Source organism: Scleropages formosus, chromosome 24 (genome assembly GCF_900964775.1).
Source record: "Scleropages formosus chromosome 24, fSclFor1.1, whole genome shotgun sequence".
NCBI classification, from domain to species: domain Eukaryota; kingdom Metazoa; phylum Chordata; class Actinopteri; order Osteoglossiformes; family Osteoglossidae; genus Scleropages; species Scleropages formosus.
The window spans coordinates 10,576,308-10,599,013 of NC_041829.1; the positions used below are offsets into that span (position 1 = coordinate 10,576,308).

The window sequence follows — 22,706 nt, forward strand, 5'->3', positions numbered from 1 at the left end:
ATGTCTTTTACCTCTTCTTTCGTACAAATGTTCCATGTGACTCTTGATACCCAGAGTATTCTCTGACTCTGATCTGATGTTTTTTTTTCATTATGTGTTTCTCAGCGCCTGTACAAGGAAGAGTACCACAACAACAAGGCTAGGGTACACATACCACCTGACATGCATGAAGTGGTGGTGGCCCGGCAGACTCAGGATCGGGTCAGCGAAATTGGTTACCGCAAGTACTTACACCAGTGGATCTGCCTACCTGACTTGCAGGTCTATGCCCATGCCCGCAAGGTCAACAAGCAGCTCAGCGATGTGAGAAACGCAGCCGCTCCCTGACTACCAAGACTCATGCATATAATCCCCAACAGAAAGTAAACTTTTTTCTGTGCAATACTTGCAAAGCACAATGTCTTTCACTATTGTTTTGTTTGTATTTATCTTAATACAAACTCGAGTGCTGCTCAATAGTCCATACACTACAGTCCACGGTGTTCTGTCACATTTTCTATGAAGATGTCTTTCTGTTGGCCTTTAGTTCTTTTACAAGGATGACCTGAATTGGCTGAAGGGCATTGGTTGCTTTGCCTGGGACACACCTGAGATCCTGCGTTGCAAACGAGCCAACAACCTGCTGAGTGAAGTGAGTTTGTGGTCTTCCTCCTTTCCCCATTCCCATCCCCATCCCATATGCTTCAATCGAGATTGTCCATATTTTTTCAGAACTTATACAGAACAAAGGGACTGGAGCACTTGAAGAATTATTCAGTGGTGCTAGAGACACCTATTTACAAAGCCTGCAAGAAAAATGCCATCAACTTGAGTGATGTGAGTAAAAGTACACATCTGCACTGTTCATGTAGTGGAAATCCAGTCTCAGTATAATGGTTATCAATTGGACCCTTAATCTGATTAAGCTATCTGTTCCTCAGCATCCATAGCCTTTTTTCTACACACTTATGGGTTGCCCTCTTTCTCTATTTTTAGCTTCACTATCACCATGATTACAACACCAGTGTCAAGGGAAAAAATAGTGCTCCAGCTGTCACCTTGGACACCGAGAGAGCTCGACTGGCCAACTTCAACCAGAGTGATGTGGGTTATCCCTTGAATGGGTGTGCTTTCAGAATCATGTAAACCATGCTCACAGTTCATTTTATTACATGGGAAATGACTAGGGGTACATTGTAAACTTTCTTATTATTGGACTCATGATGTTCTTCGACATTATACAGTGACAGAATGATAGTCATTCATAGCATGATACATCTTCCTAACTTCATCTCTCTCTTTCTCTCACAGAATATTTACAAATATGTCAGCAAGAAATTCATGCCTACTGGGTACTCCCTTCCCCTCGATATTCCTCTTATCAAGCAGGCCAAGACGAACTCCGTAATTTCCAGTAATGTAAGACAGTCAGCATAAATTCTTGTTCTCTTGAAATTTTGCAGTTCTTCCATCAGTGTCTTCACCATCTTGTGCTCATGACTTTTCTTATTGTCATAAACTGAAATAATACTTTTTTGTAGGTGAAGTACAAGGAAACATATGAACTCATGAAGGCTAAAGGTTATACTCTGGACCGCAACAGCGTTAACTTTGTCAATATCAGAAAAGTCAATGACATCGTGAACCAGGTAGGGGTCACTGAAGGAACTAGCTTTCCACAAGCATTCAAATTTGCCTCCTGAATAGTTTACAGAAAAGGATTACAGAAATGCCACAGAAATATATATGTTATGCCGAATATCTTTTTCAGATTGAAAATAATTTCTGCTTGCATTTTTTTATTGCCAAAAGAAATTTCAGGGGAGCAGTCGATGGAAATTTGGATTCTTGATAGACAAAGGGAAGGCAATGTGGAGTAGCTTTATCTGAACGACCTCCCTATTCCAACCTTCCTGTCCCTCTGTAGCGTCTCTACCGTGAGAAGTATGAAAAGGAGAAGGACAAAATTCACACCACCTGTGACACACCAGAGATCAAGCTAGTGAAGGCTACCCAGAAGGCTATCAGTGATGTATGTGTCAACTCAGCCTGCCTACTGTGCTTTTAATTTCACTGATTGTTTTGAATGAGGGGGTGCGGTGGCGCAGTGGGTTGAACCACAGTCCTGCTCTCCGGTGGGTCTGGGGTTCGAGTCCCGCTTGGGGTGCCTTGCGGCGGACTGGCGTCCCGTCCTGGGTGCGTCCCCTTCCCCCTCCGGCCTTACGCCCTGTGTTGCCGGGTAGGCTCCGGTTCCCCGTGACCCCGTACGGGACAAGCGGTTCTGAAAATGTGTGTGTGTGTGTGTGTTTTGAATGACTGCAGTGAACTTTTGAAGACTTTAAGACTCATGTATAATGTTCATCGGTGTAGGTGGGCCTTCATGTCAAAATATACACCTATGCCTGGGGTAACACAGATATAGCTGTTCATGCTCAAACAATTAAATACTTAACAAGGCTACCTTCCATTTTCTTTTTTTTGCAGCTGTGCTACAAGGAAAAGTATTTCAACAGCAGAGGCAACCTCATCTCTTTGCCTATTACTCCCCAACTGATGCACTGTTACCATGTGAACAAGATCACCAGCGATGTAAGTTTTTTATTTACATGAAATGTATACATTTAATCAACACTTTCATTTCCTTGTTGTTTTACAGATATCATGTTGTACAGAATGGCTATTACATTTTGCATTACATTTATTTATTTATCAGACACATTTCTCTGAAGTGATGTACAGCTGATAGAAAACAAAAGTGCATTTCATAAACAGATGAAGAGATATAGATGCAGAAATGCAATTCTCCAAGTAGTCAGTTTGATATCACCATTCGCACCAGCATTTCATTACGTGGGTAGCTGCATGTAGAGTTGGTGCAGAGTGCTAAATTTTAAAACTGGTAACAATAACAATAACAGTATACGAGTTAGGAATAATTTGTGACAAATGACATAATGTAAACTTGTGGACTAGACACAAAATCTGGAGATAAGTGAATCTTACAGAGATGAGGTTTGAGAGCCTTCTTGGAGGTTGAGAAGGACTTCGCTATTCTGAAAGAGAAATGTGGAGTCATTCCACCACCTTGAAGTCAGAAACAAAAACATCTGGGCTTTTGGTTTTAGACCTCTGATGTGTGGGACCACCATTTGGCCAAGGATGGAGGAGAGTTGGAGTCTGGTTTGGGCTTAGCGAATGATCAGGCCTTGCAGATTCATTAATGGTTTTGTAGGCCATAACAGAGTGTTGAACTTAATCTTGGCAGCTACAGGAAGGCAATGAAGAGACATGAGGAGGGGAGGTACATGGGAACACACTGACAGGTCAAATGCAACTCATGCAGCAGCATTCTGTATCAACTGGAGAGCTTTGATTCTGGAAGGCCAGAGAGGAAAGAGTTGCAGTAGTTCAGGCAGTCCAGGTAGGATATCACCATGGCCTGGACCAGAAGCTGCATAGAGTTTGTTGTGGGATAAGGGCAGATGCTGCAGGTGTTATGTAGGACCTGTATACTCCTTATGTTACGTAGGATGCTGCAGGACCTGGTTATACCTTTAATGTATTTAGAGAATTAGGAGCATGAGTTGATTTTTACTTCCAATGTTGTTGACTAATGAGGTAGGTGAAATGAACAAATTGTCCAGTTTGATAGAAAGTTCTCGACAGCTGGATGGGCAGACTGGGATGTGAAGGATCATTAGAGAAGTTGAGTTGAAGATGGCGATCAGTCATACAGGCAGGGATACCTGAGGAAATGTCTGTAGCTGCAGGGGAAAGTGAAAATGAGCTGGGTATTGCCGACGTAACTTTACATCCATCCATCAAATTTCAGAAACCACTTGTCAAGAGCAGGGTCACGGTGAACCACAGCCTAACCTGGAAGCATTAGGCACATGGCTGAGGGAGGGCACACTAGTCCATCGCAGTGTAGCTGTTGATGCACTAATGGCCATTTAATGTCCAATTCACCTGAACTGTGTGTTTTTAGACTGTGGGAGGAAACAGCAGCAAATCCACTTAGACATGGGGAGAACATGCAAACCCCGCACAGACTGAGTGGAGACTTAATTCATTTTGTTTTGCACCACCCAGGTGCTGTGAGGCAGCAGTGTTACTCGCTGCACCACTATGCCACCCATATTTTAGCCTAACAGTACAAGATAACATAAATACCCTAAACAAAACATAACATAATATTACAAATATTATAAAGCAAAAGTAAAGCAGAGATTTCCAATTTAAAAAAAAAAGTCTTGCACAGATGTTTTTCAGTATTGATGAAGCAAAAGTGCCCTGCCTTTCTGTGTGCTCAATGTGTATATACACATATTTTAACAGCTGAAGTACAAAGAGGACTTGCAGTGGCTGAAGGGTTTTGGCTGCTTCATATACGAAACACCAGAATTGGTGAACATCCGCAAAATCACCAGCTTCCGGGTGAGTGTACAGAATGTGATATTCAACTTGCTCCACTCTACCACAGACTGGCTGACACTGATCCTCTTAACTGTTCCCTGAAGAATAATTACAATGTTGAAGCAAAGAAGATGCTGAGCCACTACTCCACTGTCCTAGAAACTCCAGAGTACAAGCGTGTGTCTGAGCTGAAGACCCATATGAGTGAAGTATGTGATTCCATCTTTTGTAACGTAATTGCTTCTTGGGACAGTTTTTTTTTTTCCTGCTTATTTGCTCTCTGGTTTTAGAGGCAGTGAAATATCTGTGCTGTTTCTCTTTCACAGCTGGTGTATAGAGCACGTGGCAATGAGCAGAAAACCAAGTGCACGACAAGTCTGGATCGGCTGGACATTCAGAGATCCAAGTGGGCCCAACAGCTGACCAACCAGGTGTGCCCTTAACCCCACAACTTACATACTGTTGGCCAAAATACTGAATCTGACAATAGGTTTTTTTTTTAACATTGAAATATTCAATTATATTACAAGTAATTTGGAATGATATACTGCTTTACTGTCCTCTGCTTCAACCCCCACAGTACCTGTATACTGACTTGGCCTCTAAGGAGAGGGCTCACTGCACCTCTGAAGTTGAAACTCCAATCATGCACCTCACCCGGAAGATGAAAGTTGTCTTTAGTGAGGTGGGACTCCTCTTCATGTTTGCTGGCCCACAGGGTTGTTGTTTTTCTTGCGGCTGGCATCGAGTTACCAATACTGCTACGACCAGAGGAATAATGTTAGTAAAGAGCTTGGTGTTCTTTTTATGCACCCACAGAACAAATATAAAGAGCAGTATCAGAAGATGAAGCACAAGTACACCTCCATTACTGACACACCCATTGTGGTCATGGCAAAAAAGGCCTACTTCAATTCCAGTGATGTGAGCACCCTGATAACTCTGCCTATCTGCTTTCTTTTTCTTTCTTTCTTTCTTTCTTTCTTTCTTTCTTTCTTTCTTTCTTTCTTTCACTATTGTTTTATTTGGCTTTAACTTGTGCTATGACATTTTTTCTTGTCTGTCCAGCTGCGCTACAAAGAGGCTTTTGAGAAGGCCAAGGGACATTACCAAACAGTAAAGGATGCCCTTAACATCATCTACCATCGTAGAGTAACGGATGACATCAGTGAGGTCAGTCCTGCTCTGAGAGTCGGAGAATCATATAAACTTTTGTTTTTATCTCACCTAAATGCTCAGCTGTGAGGACGTGGTGCACTTTGTTTCCCTGCAGGTGAAATACAAACAGAAGCACATCAGCTCACTGGGACTGTGGAGGTCCAACCCTGACCGTCCTGATCTCTACCACTACAAGACTGTGAGAGATGCGGTCAGCACTGTGAGTGAAGGCTTCATCATGGCAGTTCACAGCACCCAAAGAGATATTTCTATATATGTGCTTTTGTATTTTGTAAACATCAAGCTGATCTCCGTACTCCCTACAACAGGTTAAGTATAAGGAGGATCTAGACTGGCTGAAGGGCATTGGCTGCTACGTGTGGGACACCCCACTGATGAAGCTTGCGGAGAAGAACAGCAGACTCTTCAGTGAGGTGACATGCCGTTGCTTGTTCAATTTCTATGCTCTGTTCACTGGGGTACTGGGGTGCCAAAGGGATTGGTGTTTAACTGAGCAGGAAAGAAGTATTTACTTTATATCAGCATCACATTTATAATACTCTAAATACACTCAAGAGTTTTTGTTACAATATCTAACAAAGGTTCCAAAGTGCTTCAGTCTGTTTGTTTTTCTCGGTTGGCAGAGGATATACAAGGCATCTTCTGAGAAGGACAAATGCAACTTCAAGTACACAAGTGATACCCCATTTTTCCGAGCCATGAAGAACGCAGCCGTCGTAATCAATGATGTAAGATAATTTCACAACACCAGCACACATCATCACTGGTAAAATCAATTATTCTTTTTTTGTTGAAGAAGGTACATAGTTAAAATTTTCTTTCGTAGTTTAATGAGATGTGAAATATTGAAAAACACCATTAAAACAGTAGTCTCCATTCAACGTGTAGCTTAGAGCTATGCACTGCTGTCACCTTCTTTATCATGATGCAGTTTTTTTACTTGTTACCTGCCATATTTTGATGCCGCTTTACCATGTGCCCATTTGTATGTTACAGTGTAAGGAAGACATGAATTTTGGGTCTTCCCCTTCCTTTCGCCCTCAGTTGTCTTTCTGTCCTCACCCTCAGTACTCTGCACATCTCTTTGTCAACAGAAGAGGTACCGATCCCGGGCCAAGGAGCTCCTCAAGAGTGGCTGCAATGAGCTACTGCGGCCAGATATCCTCAGTGCTATTTACAACTCAAGCATGTGGAGCAAGGTGAGCAACATCCATTCTTGTTTGATACAGCTTCACAGTCTTCCTCATTTCAATTAATCTCCCTGTAGGCAATTCAGTGTAACACAAGACACCAGAGACCAAATGCGTGCTCTTGTGTTCTTTTATTGGTCCCGGGAGACAGACCAACAGTGCACTGAATCACAGGGAAGGAAGGGGAGGAAAGGGGGAACCTGGGAACTGGTACGACGATGCGGGGGGGGGTCTTTGGATTTGATTGGGGATGGGCGAGGTTGTCGGTGTCTTGTGCTCGGTTTACGTACTCTCTGCCTCCTTCTCCGTCTCCACTCTTCACTGTCGTGCACAGGAGTAGAAACAAGGTTCATTATTAGACCCAGGTGTGGCGAATCCTTCCCTCTCCACTTCCCCCTCTCCATCTGCCCTAGCAATGATACAATTTATCATATAAAGGAATAATAATAGATAAAAGGTTTTTAACTGTACGTATTTAACTGTTCATGTTTCATAGATTATTCAAGATTTAAAAGTTTATTGTCATGTGTACAGTAAACAGTTTGTTACACCATACAATGAAATTCTTACTCTGTGAATCCTCTCAGCAGCCTATGACATAAATTGTAAGGACATAAGGAAAGCAAAACACAAGAAAAACACAAGGCATAAATCACAAATTTACAAAAAATTACTATTAGTGTAAAAAAATCCAAGAAACGAAGTTATATGTGATGAATATCGCAATTTCTTAGACATTGACTTTCTAGTGTATATTATTATTCTTGCTAAGTGAAGTGTTTATCATTTCTATTAGTCACATTTTCATGCTATGAGCAACTGTCACATGGTAAATGTTTTTTTTCCCCTGTCTGAATTTTTTGTGTACTTCTATTTTTCATTTTCTAACAGTAATTTGATTATATTGCTAAGCCACAATATTTAATCGAGTTCTTTAAATTATTTAAACACAGGGCAGCATGGTAGCACAGCAAGTAGTGCTGCCACGTCAAAAGGCCTGGGTGCTGTGAGAGAATGTGGGTTTAATCCCTGTTCAGTCTGTGGGGAGTTTGTATGTTCTTCCTGACTCTGCAAGGGTTTCCTTTAGTAGTCAGAAGACATGCAGTTTAGGTGAAATGGCAACACCAAATTGTACGTATTGTGTAAGTGTGTGGCTATGCTGTCCCAGCCTTGCAGGCAGTGCTTCCGAGATACATTCTGGATCACCGTGACTCTGATCAGGACAAGCAGTTATTGAAAATAGATGGATGGTTTAAACAAGCTTCTTATGCCTGATCATGATGGTCTTAACAAAATGAATCATATTGACTATACTGACAGCCATAGGCATTTCAGGAATTTACTTGATCTATGGTGCTAGAGGACCAGAGTGACACATCAAAAACAATGGCTGTGATGACATTGTCTCTCCTTTGCTTCTCCAGGTGAAATACAAGGAGCAGTATGAACTTGCCAAGGACAGGTATACCACTGTGCTGGAGACACCCGAGCATGAGATGCACAAGCGCAGCAAGAAGATCAGTGATGTGAGTTTCCTACCACAGGCTCTCGTTGTGTCCTCAGTGATGGTATAGGGTTCTGTATGCATCACTGATCTACACTGGTCTCTCTGCTAACCCCCAATCGTCATTTCAGATCCTCTATAAATTGGAGTACAACAGGAACAAGGACAAGGCATACACCTTGGGCCATGACACTGTGCTCCAGCAGCACATGAAGAAGGTTAAGGACCTTCAGAGTGTGGTATGGGTCCAGAGTTTCTTTAACATCTCTAAGACGAATAGTATTCCCTTAGGCAAGTGGTCTTTGTCTAAAATCTGTTACAAATGAATTCATGTACATTCTTCTGCAGCTGAAGTACAAGGAGATGTATGAGCGGGAGAAGGCCCACATTACTATTGCTTCCGATGCCCATGCAATCCGAGCTTCCAGAGAAGCCTACAAGAACATCACCAATGTAAGATAATGTCCTGACAGAAGTGAACACCTTTTTGTTATCTTTTTTCTAAGAAGACAGTCACTTGTTACAATTTTTATGTGCTTCTATGCAGCTTGACTACAAGAAAAAGTATGAGGCCACCAAGAACAAGTGGATCTGGACTGTAGACAGGCCCGACTTTGTCCATGCTGCAAAAACCACTTTACAGCAAAGTGATGTAAGTAGCCTCTGCCTGTGGTCATGGGGCTCCTGGGACTTTGGAAATTCTCTGACATGAAGTTTAGTGTGGCTATTCCAACAACAGAGACAACATTGGAAACAACCAAATGGTATGAAAAGCTAGGGAGACGTTTGTATTAATGTCAGGGCTATCAGCCAGCTGAACAAATCCGCAAATTAATATATTAAATTAATTAAAATAAATTAAAATAAATTAAATTAATATAAAATTAATATAAATTCCTATCAATGTAATGCTTTTCTTTATTAATTGAAAGCAACTTTAGAATTTTTTCATAATTAAAAATGTATAGGTATTCATATCATGTGCTGTATATTATAGGGTGACTTTGAGATGTCGGTTAAAGGACTCTTCCTGTAGCTCCTGTTTACACCAGTCTTTCTGTGCTTGTTTACAGGTTGAGTACAAATATGATAAGGAGTTGCTGAAAGGCTGCAAAACATCTGTTGTGGATGACAAGCTTATGACCTTGGTGAAGAAGACTGGAGAGTTAGCTAGTGATGTAAGTGACTGTGACTGTCCGTGTAATTTGTAGTAGATTTCAGTCAGTACAGCTATGGCTACATGCAAATTTGGCTATTATGAGAGTAAAAACAACTAATAATAAGTTTCTTGTTCTAAAATGTAAAAATTGCCAATGATGCATTAATAATAAATAATATTAAGTAAATATCAATAATATTTAAATTTACGATAACAGAAAAGGGCCATACATACTGTGGTGTCGCCCTGTCCAGGTGAAGTACAAGGAGAAGTACCAGAAATCAAAGGGCATATACAAGGCAGTTGCAGACACCCCTCAGATTCTCCATGCCAAATCTGTGGCCTCCCTTTCTTCTGAGGTAAAGAACGGGTTGATGGATGTCAATGAATGTTGACATTTCATGTAGTCCATACTCATTTTTTTGTCATATACTTATAACGTCCAGTAATAATGTTTATTGAGTCCCCTCCCAGTTTGGATGGAGGTCGCATAAATGCCTGTCCAGATGGGTAAAAGGCTGTAGGGAATTTACTGCAGAGTATAGCACTGTAAATCACATTGGATTGAAAAGTCACCTAACTACTAGATCATTATCATTGTGTGCTGCTTTGAAGAAAAGCGCCTGCTAAATCAAAAAAAAAAAAAAAAACAAAAAAAACTGTAAACGTAACACTGCTTATTATAATCAATAGCATTTCTAGTCACATATTGCCAAATACAGATGTGGGGAAGTTTTGTCATGTTCTATCTACTCCCCAGAGTAAATACAAGAAAGCCAGCAAGAAGGAGATGCAGTCAGGGTCGTTCACCAAGCTGCCGGAAACACGTGAGACTGCGCACAGCAAGGAGATAACCAAGCTCGTGAGTGAGGTGAGCTCAGAAGATTTTACAGTATTACATTTTTTCAATGAATTTAGAATTTATTTCTATTTCACAGCAGTTAAAAGTTACTTGTTGGAAGAAGGACATGATTTAATGAAAATATATAATTGACTGGAGGTTTTGTTCTTCTGGATTAAACTGCGTGTGGGACATTGGTTCCTATGTTTCGCTTCCCTTGCTGGAAGCATCATCAGGGTGTTAAACCTCCACAAGATGTGGTCACACCCTGGCGATGCTTCCATCAAGAGAAACGAAACGTCAGAACCAGTGTCCCATATGCAGTTTAATCCAGAAGAACAAAACCTCCAGTCAGTTGACTCTAACTGCGGAAGCCTACGGTTTTTGATAAAGTATATAATTGCTTGTTATAAATAAAGATATGATACAGCCTCTATCCATCTCCCCACAGAAACAATACAAGTGCAAGTTTGAGAAAGAAAAGGGCAAATCTGAGTATAACAACATGCTGGTACCCCCTGATGTGCAACATGCCATGGATGTAGCGAAAAACCAGAGCAATGTGAGAAGTTCTCTGTTATCCTTCAAATCTTGCAGTCTACTGTCTCAATCATATTAGGAATGAACTCAATATTGAAAACTAACGAACCTGCTGTAAATCAGAAACCAAAGATAGAACTGAACCTAGTGCTACAATTACAATACCCCCCAGCTGATTTGAAAGTTTCTTGTCTGTGGTTTTAAAATCCAGTGAAGATGTAAGATATTAGTGATGTGAATGATGTAGCGTTTATCTTAGTGTGGTCATTGTCTACTTCACTCCTACTTCAGGTGGCCTACAAGCAGGAAGCCAAGTCCAAGCTGCACTACACCCCTGTGGCGGACCGCCCCGACATCAAGAAGGCCACAAACGCTACAAAGCTCATCACCTATGTGAGCACCACAGCCTCACTCCTCTGCACAATGAAACAGTATTTCACCATTTATGGTTTGCTCAGAAATCGAAGAGAGAGCTGGATATAGCCATCAAGATATTGCATAATACACTGGTGTGCAGTTCATTTACTTAGATGTCAGGTCATTCAATGAATATAAATCAGGGTATTTTAAATGTGAGTGCCAGGGTTTAATTCAAGCAAAGTTTGAATGTTCATTTACTTTCAGATTGGATATCGAGACAAAGCCCGCCAAGAGGCTAGCCGTGGAGGGTCAATGATCAACCGCCCTGACATCACCCTGGCCACGGAAGTTTCCAAGCTCACTAGTCAGGTGAGAGTCCTCGGGAATGACCGTAAGCTGAGTGCCATGCTATTAGACCGTGAACGGGGTCCTTCTTCAACCTACAGTTTCTGCATCTCCACCTTTATGGGTACATGAGTTTCTTTAGGTGATCATGATACTCTGATTTTGGGACATTTCAGTTTTAGAGCAGCTGAAGTTTGTGTAAAGATCTAACTGTGGACTAATTCAAAATTTTCCATTATGTATTTTTCACTGTTTTCTTTGGAAATCTATCCAGACATACCTTGTCCCTGATTGCATTTGTGTGTTTGTTGACCCCAACCCACAAAACTCCTTTTAACATTCATATAACACTGCACATGCATTTGTCACATTAACAGAAGCATGGTGGTCTTTATGTGACTTCTTGTCTACATCTTCTAGCCTCCTGTTGACTCAATGATTATTTTTTGTTGCTGGTTAATCAAACATCAGACTTTTTCAATGACAGCAGACAGTCACATAATGTAAAAACAGAGCTCTTTTCAAATAATTGCTGATTTATTGTATGGTTTTTGTTTTTTGCTTGTAATTTTTGTCTTTAAAACAAGTGCAACAGAAATTTTAGTATTTACTACATGTCCTTATATTGTTTTAGACCATTCTTTCCAGCATTGTGGAAATATGCTTTTAATGTCATTAATTTTTTAATCCTAAAATGTAGGATCTAACTAAAATGCACCTGATTTGAGGTAACTGTGGGCTACTTAATATGTTAAGAATTTTTTTTTCTAAACTGAACTAAACCGAAAAGATTTAGTTGTCATTGCTGCTTGCACACAGGTGAAGTACAAGGAGAAGTTTGACAAGGAGATGAAGGGGCAGAGGCCACAATATGACCTGAAGACCAGTAAAATTTACCAGACCCTGAAGGAAGCAAACAGCCTTGCCAGTGAGGTAAGTCTTACACCAAGCACAATGATGCATTTCCTTGCCTCACCGAGAGTATTATTTAATTTTTTTTCCTCTTTTGTTGTAGGTGAAATACAAAACAGATTTAAAGAAGATACACAAGCCAGTGACAGACATGTCTGAATCCCTCTCCATGCAACACAACCTGAGTACTAGCAAGCTGTCCAGTGATGTAAGTTATTGGCAATGTCTGCATCCGTGTAAACTCCCAGACCACACTATACTGGTGTCTATACTCTTGATCCCATTTAATCCCGTCCTGGATGTGTCCCTTCCCCTTCCAGTCTTGCGCCATGTGTTGCTGCATTAGGCTCCGGTTTGTCATTACCCCGCTTGGGACAAGCAGTTTCGGGCTATGTGTGTGTGATTCTTCTTCTTCTTCTTCTTCTTCTTCTTCTTCTTCTTCTTCTTCTTCTTCTTCTTATTATTATTATTATTATTATTACAGTTCTGTGGATTTCACAACTGTTGGGCTGGCAGTAAAATTGTACCCACTCAGGAGTTCTCTTGAGAGAGGGCATAGCTGAAGGTATGGGTTCAAGGTAAATTCCAGAATTTAGGTGTAGTTACAGTTAGGGTTGTCTGGTCTAGGCCACCCAAAAGAAAATTATCTGGTATTAATTACTCCTAGTGATGCCAAGAACTCTGACGTCAGATGCTGTGCATATTGCAGTTTCTTTTTCAACTACACCAATGTTATTGTTGGGTAAGATCTTTTCGGTGTATCGCTTGATGGATTTCGTAAATAATAATATGAATAATTGTCTAATTTTTTTTTAAACCTGGGAAATTTTTGCCACACACACACACACACACACACACACACACACACTTTCTAAACCGCTTTCCCACTATTTTGTTAATTTAGCTTGTCTTTGCTTATATTTCACCTCGTTTGTGAAGCATAAATAACACTTCACCCAGTATGCTGGGTAATTTCATAAACTGATTGCCTAATTCAGTTTTTGAATCTTATAAGCACATTAACCCAACCAACAATGTCAACAACTGGTTGTCCTGAGCGGGTTCGCGGTGAGCCAGAGCCCATCCCGGAAACATAGGATGCAAGGCTGAAAGGGAAGGGGATACACCTTTGAGGGGGCGCCAGTCCATCGGAGGGCAGGACTCGACCCCCGAACCCACCACACAGTGGACACCAGCCCAGCCCACTGCACCACCACACCTCCCTAAGCGCGTTAACTTTTTCACAGTTTTTTCACATTCATTATAATACAGTACACATAATGTGCAGTTTTTATTCACAATCAGGATGTTTTCCCACCTTTCCCCCCTTTTCTGGATTTGTTATGAATTTTTAACAAGTGAACAGAAGTTGTCAGCAGCACTGTTGAGTAACACTATTGACCGACATCTTAAGTGTTCTGTTTGATCCCTCTTAGTATCAGTACAAGAAGAAATTTGAAGAGAGCAAAGGTCACTACCACATGATCCCAGACACACCTGAGCAGATCCATCTCAAGGAGGCATCTGAACTGCAGAGCCAAGTAAGTGGTAGGATTCTGGCCCTCTGAAGAGACCACCCAACAAATGGAGTATAACTTCCTCTGTCCTAAGTGTCTTTTTTTACTCTTCATGAGTAAATCTCATAGGCACCATTCATTGCAAATGTTTACTGGAACACCAGCGCACAGCGAGAGGTATCGGCGAGTACACAAGGAAACAATGGTGTCGCTCGAAGAACCCCTTTTTCCTCAATCATCTATATCCTACACCAGTCTTACACAGTCCGCAACACAAACTCACCCCCCTTATATCCTTGACAGCCCTGACTATGGCTGCCCACCTATAAACACAGTCCCACAGTTCCCGTTGTTCACAACTATTTACAATGAACAGCTGTTCCTGCTCGAACAAAACACTCTTCAGTAACGTAAGTCATTACAATAGATTATCCTGAGAAGTGGGCAGTAGGCTTCACCAGACTGCCAAAGGGGTCCATTGTATTAAAATATGAACAAACCCTGTTCTAAACTGTTGTAAGTCACCTTACCTTGTGTTATTCAACCCACTGTGTAACACTATAAAGAAACTGGTCCACTGTTATTTCACTCACTGTCTCGTGTTGCTGGCTTCCAGCATGCTGATACAATGGTCTCGTATGATCTGGTTTAGGTTTGCTCATCCTTTTTCCAAAGATTTTACTAGATGAAGTGGTTTGACCTTATACTCTGTGTGTCTTGGTGTTATAACGTCATTAAATATATTGCTTTTAGGCAGTGTACAATGTAATTACAGCAAACTGCCAACTGCTGGCAAGGGGAGGGACATAGAGAGTATGGAAAACTGCTTTATTATAAATGGTTGGTGAACCACAACCCTTGACTGCTTAGGCCTAAAATCTGTTCATCAGTTCAATAGAGTTTTCTTTTATATTGCACCCTGCACAAATTCAAAAAAACACACAGATGCAGACATTAACATTAGTCATAGCCAAAACACAATGTTGGCATCTTTTTGGAGGAGTCTTCTTGATCTAGTGAATTTGATTAACTTTTTTCTGTTATCTGGAAAAAATACTGTTTTGCAATTTCATCAAAACAGATGAAAACACAACAGAGGGCTTCTTTGCAAAAAGTTCTTAACATTTCATTCATTACAGATGTACTTTAACTGTCAGATATGTTTTTTGTTTATCACTTTAAGCTTTGGTTCAGTCTTATGCCGAAAAGTTAAATGCTTGTGACAGCTCCTTTACATTCCAAAGTCCAAAGAAGTATCAAAAAGCCTGGCCTATACTATATTGTCCTTGTGTTTAAATGAAAGAGCATGATAAGCAGTGAAAGGGTAAGCATTTGAAAAGAAAAAAGTAAAGCTCATGGAGAAGAACTTCTATTATGCCTTTTGAATATGAATTTAATCAGATTTACTTGTATAAATACCTTGATGTATGAAATCATGATATAAAGTTCCTATTCACTCGATCGAACTTGATAAAACTTAATTTATTGCCTATGTCCATCTCATATTGTAATAATGAATGAGTTGTTAAGTAGAGTTCCCTTTGTTGGGCAAATATAGGTGAAATACAAGGAGAAGTATGAGAAGGAGAGAGGGAAAGCCATGCTGGACTTTGAGACACCAACATATGTGTCAGCCAAGGAGGCCCAACAATTGCAGAGCGAGGTAAACAACAAATTAGTCAGCTTGAATTTGTTACTTATTCAGTATCAATTCAATTTATTTTTAGAAGGCACTCTTCTTAGCAGACTGATGCAGATCACTATCAGACTCAAGTAACTTCTTGAACATTTGGTATAGATTCAATGAATGTACATTCAAATACATATAGAGACACACAAAATTTGATGGCAGTTCATTGACATATATTGTATGTGTCAGGATTTAAGCTGAGCTACGTGATTAATAGCTCAGTTTTGGCACAAGATTTTTCTTTTGTTTTTAAATCACATTCCCCTGTGACATCAGATACAAACACAGTGCTGGCATAATATTGCTGTCGATCCTCTATGTTTCATCTGTATATAACACATTTTATCTGCGGAAAACAGAAAGATTACAAGAAGGACTATGAAGAATCCATTAAAGGCAGGAATCTTTCTGGCTTGGAAGTCACCCCTGCCATGCTGCATGTCAGACATGCCACCAAAATAATCAGTGAGGTAATAGCCTTTCCTCCCATGCTTGCGTCGTAAATTCAGCAAAATCCCTTCCCTTGAGCTGACTCAAAGCCTAATAAGCCACATGCGTCACTTACGTTTTTCAGTGAATCTAATGTTCTTTGCTCTTTTGAAATGTTTATTCTCTGTTATAAATAGAGTAATTTTAATGCATCGGCTGATTATGGACTTCTTTTAACAGTGGATGAAAACCATACACTATTGTACACAACATTTGGTGGATTAGGCACCTGCTGTGTGGAATGCTCTGCACACGTACCTAAGATGTCCAGCTGTATTTTTTTCTGGTCTTTTATCCCCTCCAGAAAGAGTACAGGAAGGATCTAGAGGAGGGAGTGAAAGGTAAAGGTTTGACAGTGTTGGATGAAACCCCTGAGCTTCTCAGAGCAAAAAATGCTACTCATATCCTGAATGAGGTAACTAAAAACTTCACCTTTTGATTTTAGTGTCACTAGAGAAGTGTTCTTCCACCGCTCCCTTGATGTCCACAAGTAACATCAGTTCTGCGTATATCCCAGTAGCTGCACCAAAACCCACATTATCTAGATGCCACAGTTAAACCATTCTAGTTTGGGTAGGCTCCACTGTTTTGTCCTCCATCTCTACAAGCCTTCAACTATAGCTCTAAGGACGATGGTCTTTAACCAAGAAAACTCTATTGGTAGATGTATTTCCAACATCTCTAGCTATGTTTTTATGTTTCATCTATGTTTTTAAAACATTTCAGTTTACAGATCTAGTCTTGCACTGAGCAATAGTATTACTCCATAATGTTATTGCCCATGTTGATCCTGTGCGTTCTCTCAGATTCTTTTCTCAGATTGGCTTTAGTTCATCTACGGCAAGTGTTATATGTTATAATCACCATGGACTTTTATTTCCTGGGTATTTACAGAGAGAATACAAAAAAGCACTGGAGAATGAGATTAAGGGAAAGGGTTTGTTAGCTGCTGCTACTGACACACCAGACTTCATGAGGGCAAAGAATGCCACGGACATACTTAGTCAGGTCGGTGCACACCCTTCCCTTCCAGTTACTGTGAAAACATCTTCTGCCAGTGAAACATCTGTTTACATGAACACAGCCAGCACTGATTTTAGATCACGCTTAAAAATACCAAAAATACTACAATAACACCTCTCTTCCTTAGACAAAATACAAACAAACAGCAGAGCAGGACCGAGCCAGTTATACCACGGTGATCGACACCCCGGACATCATCCATGCTCAGCAGATGAGGAGCCTTGTTAGCCAGGTGAGAAGATCAGAGGCAAAGGAAAAACTGCATACTCTCCTGTTCTTTCCAGGATTTTTTTTTTCCCTGTGCCCTTTCTGGGATGCTAGTTTACTGTACCTTGCTGTACGATTTACAGGTACCCTTAATTTTCACTAACACTTAAGAGAGCCCGAAAGCCTGACACTGTATGCCGCTTGTGCTCTTGACAGAAAAAGTACAAAGAAGAGGCTGAAAGGAGCATGTCGCACTACGTGCCAGTTATAGACACCCCGGAGATGCAGAGGGTCCGGGACAACCAGAAAAACTTCAGCACTGTAAGTACATGAACAAGGCAAATTTGTCTGTTTGTGCTGTTTGTTGTTTATCTTAATAAGGAAATATATAATTACCTGTATCATGGCAGCCTTTACGCCTTTTTCACCTGTATAGTCACGTGCAAAATTTCCGGCACAACTGGTCAAATGACATGCTTTGTTGATTTTCTAAGTGAAAATTTAACATGGTTTCTGCAGGGAACAAACTTCAGTATGAAATATTTCTCCAAATTTTAATGCTCAGTTGCTGTTTATTTGCTGAATTTAGCAGACTGAGAAAAAAAATAAAATGCTTTAAGTGCAAACATTTTGGGATCATGTTATTCAGTACTTAGCAAAGCTAACTTTGTCTTGTGATTTCAGATGCCTCTAAACATTTCTTATAGCCTGCTAACAACCTTTCTGTTCTTGCTTAAGGAGGTTTGTTCAGCTCTTCCTTGCAGAATGCTTCTAGTTGAGAAAAATGACCCCTCACATATTGTGTATTTAGCAAACTGGACAGATGGACCCCCAGAGGTTTTTTTCCTCCTTTGCCTTTCAATTGAGAGTTTTTATTTATTTTTTTCTTTATTTATTTATTTTTCATACTAACATTTCTTTTTTTTCTCTTTTGCCTTTCCTCTGTGGCCGGTAGGCTTACTTAAAGCTTTAATAACTGCATGGATACTGTAATTTAATATATATTTATTTTTAAATAAATAGGAATTATGCATTACATTTTGTAACAATATGTCATGTTTAAGTTTTTTCACTGCACAGTTTGTGTAACTTCTCACTTAGAAAATCAAAAAACATATACTTTGACCAGTGGTATTTAAACCTTTGCTAACGACTGTAGTGAACATATGTGACTGCTTAATTTTAACCAGGTATTTACCCATCCCTGTTTTGAAGGAATTTTAGCTGAAAAGGTATTTTAAATAATTGTGTCAAATATGATTCTTCAGTCAAAAACAATTTCACAGTCCTTAGAAATAGAACATTTGGTTTAATTGCTCTCATAAAGAAATTTATTATTTAAGTATGACATTTTCTTTAAATTATTCATGGGTTCTGTGTTATTATGGTCAGTTGTATATTTTGGCAAATGTGTTTCAAGATATGAAGAGGAAAGTTTTTAGCAAAATGTGCTGGTTAAGTATTTAAACCAATAAACAAATGAAGCTCATTTTTTGTTTTTTCTTTTTTTTAACTTTCCATTTGTGCTCTTCTTTCCTATAGCTTCAATACCAGACTGACCTTAAAAACATTAAGGGCAAAGTGTCCACTGTAAAGGACACTCCTGAATTGCAACGTGTTAGAGAAAATCAAAAGAATTTCAGCTCGGTACCTGTTGATTTTATACATATTTTCCTTTTCTTTTTCTAACAACTTTTTTCTTTTTTTTTTAAATTTTTTGCTTGTCTCAGTTTTTTCTTACTTTATTCTTTCTTTTTTTCCCCGCTTTGATATTCTGAAAGTTAACCTTTGCTGTACATCCTTTAGATTTACATTTTTAGAACAAACAAATCTGAGCTGGAGCTAAAAATTAACCATAATTTAGTATAACTCTGGGGCTGGCTAATGTTTTGTGTTTTTTTTTTTTTTTTTACATATAAGAATATTGTCATGTTTGTAACCCTTTTTGAAAACCTCATTCAGGTGTTTTTATTTTGTACATTATGGCATGACATTACCTTCAACTAAACATAATATGTACTCCATCCCATGCTGTTCTATATAGTGTTGGCATTTTTTTAATGAATGGAATAATAAGGAAACACCTGGAACTTGTTTTCACTTATCGAATGCAAGGAGTTTTTTATCCATTAAAACTAAGCGCTGCTCACGATGGTGTCTTGTTAAAGATACTGTACAAAGAGGAACTGGGAGGAGGAACGGCTATAGCTGAAACACCAGAGATGGAGCGAGTTAAACGCAATCAGCAAATGATTAGCACGGTATACCATATTGATATATTTCTCCTTTAATCAAACATACAGATCCATATCCCATCCCCTAACAATGTTTACACTACATGGCCAAAAGTATGTGAAGCCCTTCCTAATTATTGAGTTTGGATGTTTCAGCCGTACCCATTTGTTGACAGGTGCATAAAGTCCAGCACAAAGCCATGCAATCTCTATTGACAAACACTGCCAGTAGAATGGTTTGTTCTAAAGAGCTCAGCAAATTTACACATGGCACTGTCATAGGATGCCACCTTTGCCACAAGTCAATATGTGAAATTCCTGCTGTGCTAGATCTTCCCCAGTCATCTGTAAGTGCTATTATTGGGAAGATGAAGCATCCAGGAACAACAGCAGCTCAGCCATGAAGTGGTAGGCCCTGAAAACTCACAGAGAGAGGCTGCCAAGTGCTGCAGAGTGTAGTGCGTAAAAATCAGCTATCCTCTGTGGCATCACTTAGTACAGACTTCCAAACTGCCTTTGGAAGCAACATCAGCACAAGAACTGTGTGTTGGAAACTTCATGAATTGGGTTTCCATAGCTGAGCAGCTGCACGTGAGCCTAAGATCGCTACGCACAATGTCAAGCATCATCTGGAGTGGTGTAATTCATGCCCATTGGACTCTGCAGCATTGGAAACATGTTCTCTCAAGTGATGAATCACTCTTCACTATCTGGCAGTCTGAAGGACGAATCTGGCTTTGGCGGGTGCCAGGAGAACCCTTCATATCAGAATTCATAGTGCTTACAGTAAAATTTGGTGGAGGAGGAATAATGGTCTGGGGCTGTTTTTGAGGGTTTGGGCTAGACCCTTTAGATCCAGTGAAGGGTACTGTTAATGCTACAGCACATGAAGACATTCTAGAGAATTTTGCACTTCTAACTTTGTGGCAACAGTTTATGGAAGACCCTTTTCTGTTCCAGCATGATTCTGCCTCTGTGCAAAAAGCCAGGTCCATAAAGATGTGGTTTAACAAGTTTTGGGTGGAGGAATTCGAGTGGCTTGTCGAGAACCCTGACCTCAACTCTATTGAACACTTCTGGGATGAATTTGAATGCTGATTGCAAGCTAGGTCTTCTCGTCCAACTTCAGTACCTGACCTCACAAATGCTCTTTTGGCTGAATGGGCACAAATTTTCACAGACACACTTCAAAATCTCGTGGAAAGCCTTCCCAGAAGAGTGGAGGCTCTCATAGCCACAAAGGAGGGGCAACTCCATATTAATGCCTATGGTTTTGGAAACAGCTGTCCAACAAGCTCATGTGGGTATGATGGTCAGGTGTCCACATACTTCTGGCCTTATAGTGTATATAATAAACATGTGCATAACAGTCCTTTAGGTTACTATTTAAACAACTTTAATCATACCATGGAATTAAATTTGCTGTTTTAATTAACCTAAATGTTAAATGTTTCTATGTAAAATATGATGGTGAAATTGTTTACAACCCCAATCCTCTGTAACACTTTCACAATCCAATTTAAATATGTGTAGTGCTAATCAGATGTATGCCTTAACATGAGGGTGTTTCATGCAGTTACAGTTTAGGCACCTTTTTCCATTGGCTTTGCTTGCATATTGGATGTAGATGTGACAGTTTTAGTTTTTCAATCACTGTTTTATATTACTATGGTACATGTTCTGTTTCCTCTTATGTTTTGGTTCCTACTGCTCTGTGTGCTCCTTGTCTGGCCTTACTTCATTGTGGAACTGACACCGGGTAGATAAAGTACAAAGAATCAGTGGGCCAAGGCACGGCCATCCCGGACCTCCCAGAAGTGAAAAGGGTCCGGGAGACCCAGAAGAACATCAGCTCGGTAGCATCCTCCCCTGACTTGACCTGATCCTTCTGAGACTCCCTTTGCTCCCTCTCCTCTTCTTTGTCCCAATTAACTTTTTCAGTAGTAGACACCAAGATTGACAACTCTCCCAAAGTGCATTAGGAAACACAAAATTCCCCTACCTCCTATCATCATAACTTCTTTGACCTTTCTTGAACTTTAAATCATCATGTCTATCCTCCCAAAAAATTTGTCTGAAATGTTTTGGAATTCCATTGCTTATTAACTTGTTACACCATTTGTTTGCAAAGGTCCAAACAAACAAATGAAAACCTTTGAGATTCCTCCTGACTAATATCCCTTTTATTCCACGTGTACTATATGTCAATGCGTGTTTTCCTTGTAGGTCTTAAAGACTGAAATGTGCAGATATGGAGCAGTGTACTGAAAAACCGAGGGCAGAGGAGCGCAACACTAACTAGGCTTGCTAGGGTCTGGATGGTCCTTGTGTAGGCTGACCACAGATGCCTTTTGCTCCTCTTAAATACAGTGTCATCACAATTTATGCCATCTGCTTTGAAGCATATTATGTCTTATGTATTTTCATTTTTTCTTTATGGTTGCTTATGTGAAGTATTGCAGTTTTTATAGGAATGATAGTACAATCTATTTTTACATTCAAAGGAGTATCACCAAAAAGAGCACAAAAACGTTATACTTATTTACTGCTCTATCATGTGAAATCAGAAAAGACATTAATATTCATTGCAGCTAATAAAATATTTTCATTCTGCACTTTTAAAGATTCTGTACAAAGACAATCTTTGTGGAGGAACGGCAATAGCAGAGACACCAGAGATGGAGAGAGTTAAACGGAATCAGGAAGCAGTTAGCACGGTACAAAGAGCATTGCTTTTCCGCTTCTAATTAATTAACTTGTGTTCAACATTGTCACCAAACACCTCCCTTATGAATCCCTTTATATATAAATGAGCAAAAGCAACCCTTTACTCTCTTAACTTGCAATTCAAACACTCTCTTAAACAGCCCCTTAATCGAAACTACACAGTACATCAAACTTATCGTACAGTGTTAACAATGTCGTCTTTGTGATTTTTTTCATTAATAATATAAAGTTGTATGCTTTGTACTAATATTTTATACATTATTTGATTTCAGCTGTATGCTTGGTTTGGAAGGTACTGTATTTACTGTGAGTGGGGTATAAGAGACCGCCATAGCTGTATGTGCTGTCTGTGGTGACCGAATGTAAGCTTCTAAAAGTTACATATTACCGTGGG

General features: G+C 39.9%; 1 protein-coding gene across 1 annotated transcript in view; it reads left to right on the top strand.

Annotated features, from left to right (window-relative positions):
• Positions 1-22,706, top strand: part of LOC108936406 (nebulin-like) — a 77,522-nt gene that overhangs the window by 51,867 nt on the left and 2,949 nt on the right. Inside the window, 40 exon segments of the mRNA XM_029248570.1 lie at positions 106-303; positions 527-631; positions 976-1,083; positions 1,291-1,383; positions 1,521-1,628; positions 1,907-2,011; positions 2,464-2,568; positions 4,318-4,416; positions 4,500-4,604; positions 4,722-4,826; positions 4,976-5,080; positions 5,215-5,319; positions 5,464-5,568; positions 5,669-5,773; positions 5,883-5,987; positions 6,198-6,302; positions 6,669-6,773; positions 8,189-8,290; positions 8,400-8,507; positions 8,617-8,721; positions 8,816-8,920; positions 9,342-9,446; positions 9,682-9,786; positions 10,188-10,298; positions 10,720-10,830; positions 11,100-11,201; positions 11,433-11,537; positions 12,333-12,446; positions 12,529-12,633; positions 13,862-13,966; positions 15,501-15,605; positions 15,992-16,102; positions 16,426-16,536; positions 17,016-17,129; positions 17,272-17,376; positions 17,568-17,672; positions 18,894-18,998; positions 19,520-19,612; positions 21,349-21,441; positions 22,210-22,302. Of these exon segments, the coding sequence (XP_029104403.1) occupies positions 106-303; positions 527-631; positions 976-1,083; positions 1,291-1,383; positions 1,521-1,628; positions 1,907-2,011; positions 2,464-2,568; positions 4,318-4,416; positions 4,500-4,604; positions 4,722-4,826; positions 4,976-5,080; positions 5,215-5,319; positions 5,464-5,568; positions 5,669-5,773; positions 5,883-5,987; positions 6,198-6,302; positions 6,669-6,773; positions 8,189-8,290; positions 8,400-8,507; positions 8,617-8,721; positions 8,816-8,920; positions 9,342-9,446; positions 9,682-9,786; positions 10,188-10,298; positions 10,720-10,830; positions 11,100-11,201; positions 11,433-11,537; positions 12,333-12,446; positions 12,529-12,633; positions 13,862-13,966; positions 15,501-15,605; positions 15,992-16,102; positions 16,426-16,536; positions 17,016-17,129; positions 17,272-17,376; positions 17,568-17,672; positions 18,894-18,998; positions 19,520-19,612; positions 21,349-21,441; positions 22,210-22,302 (4,284 nt within the window).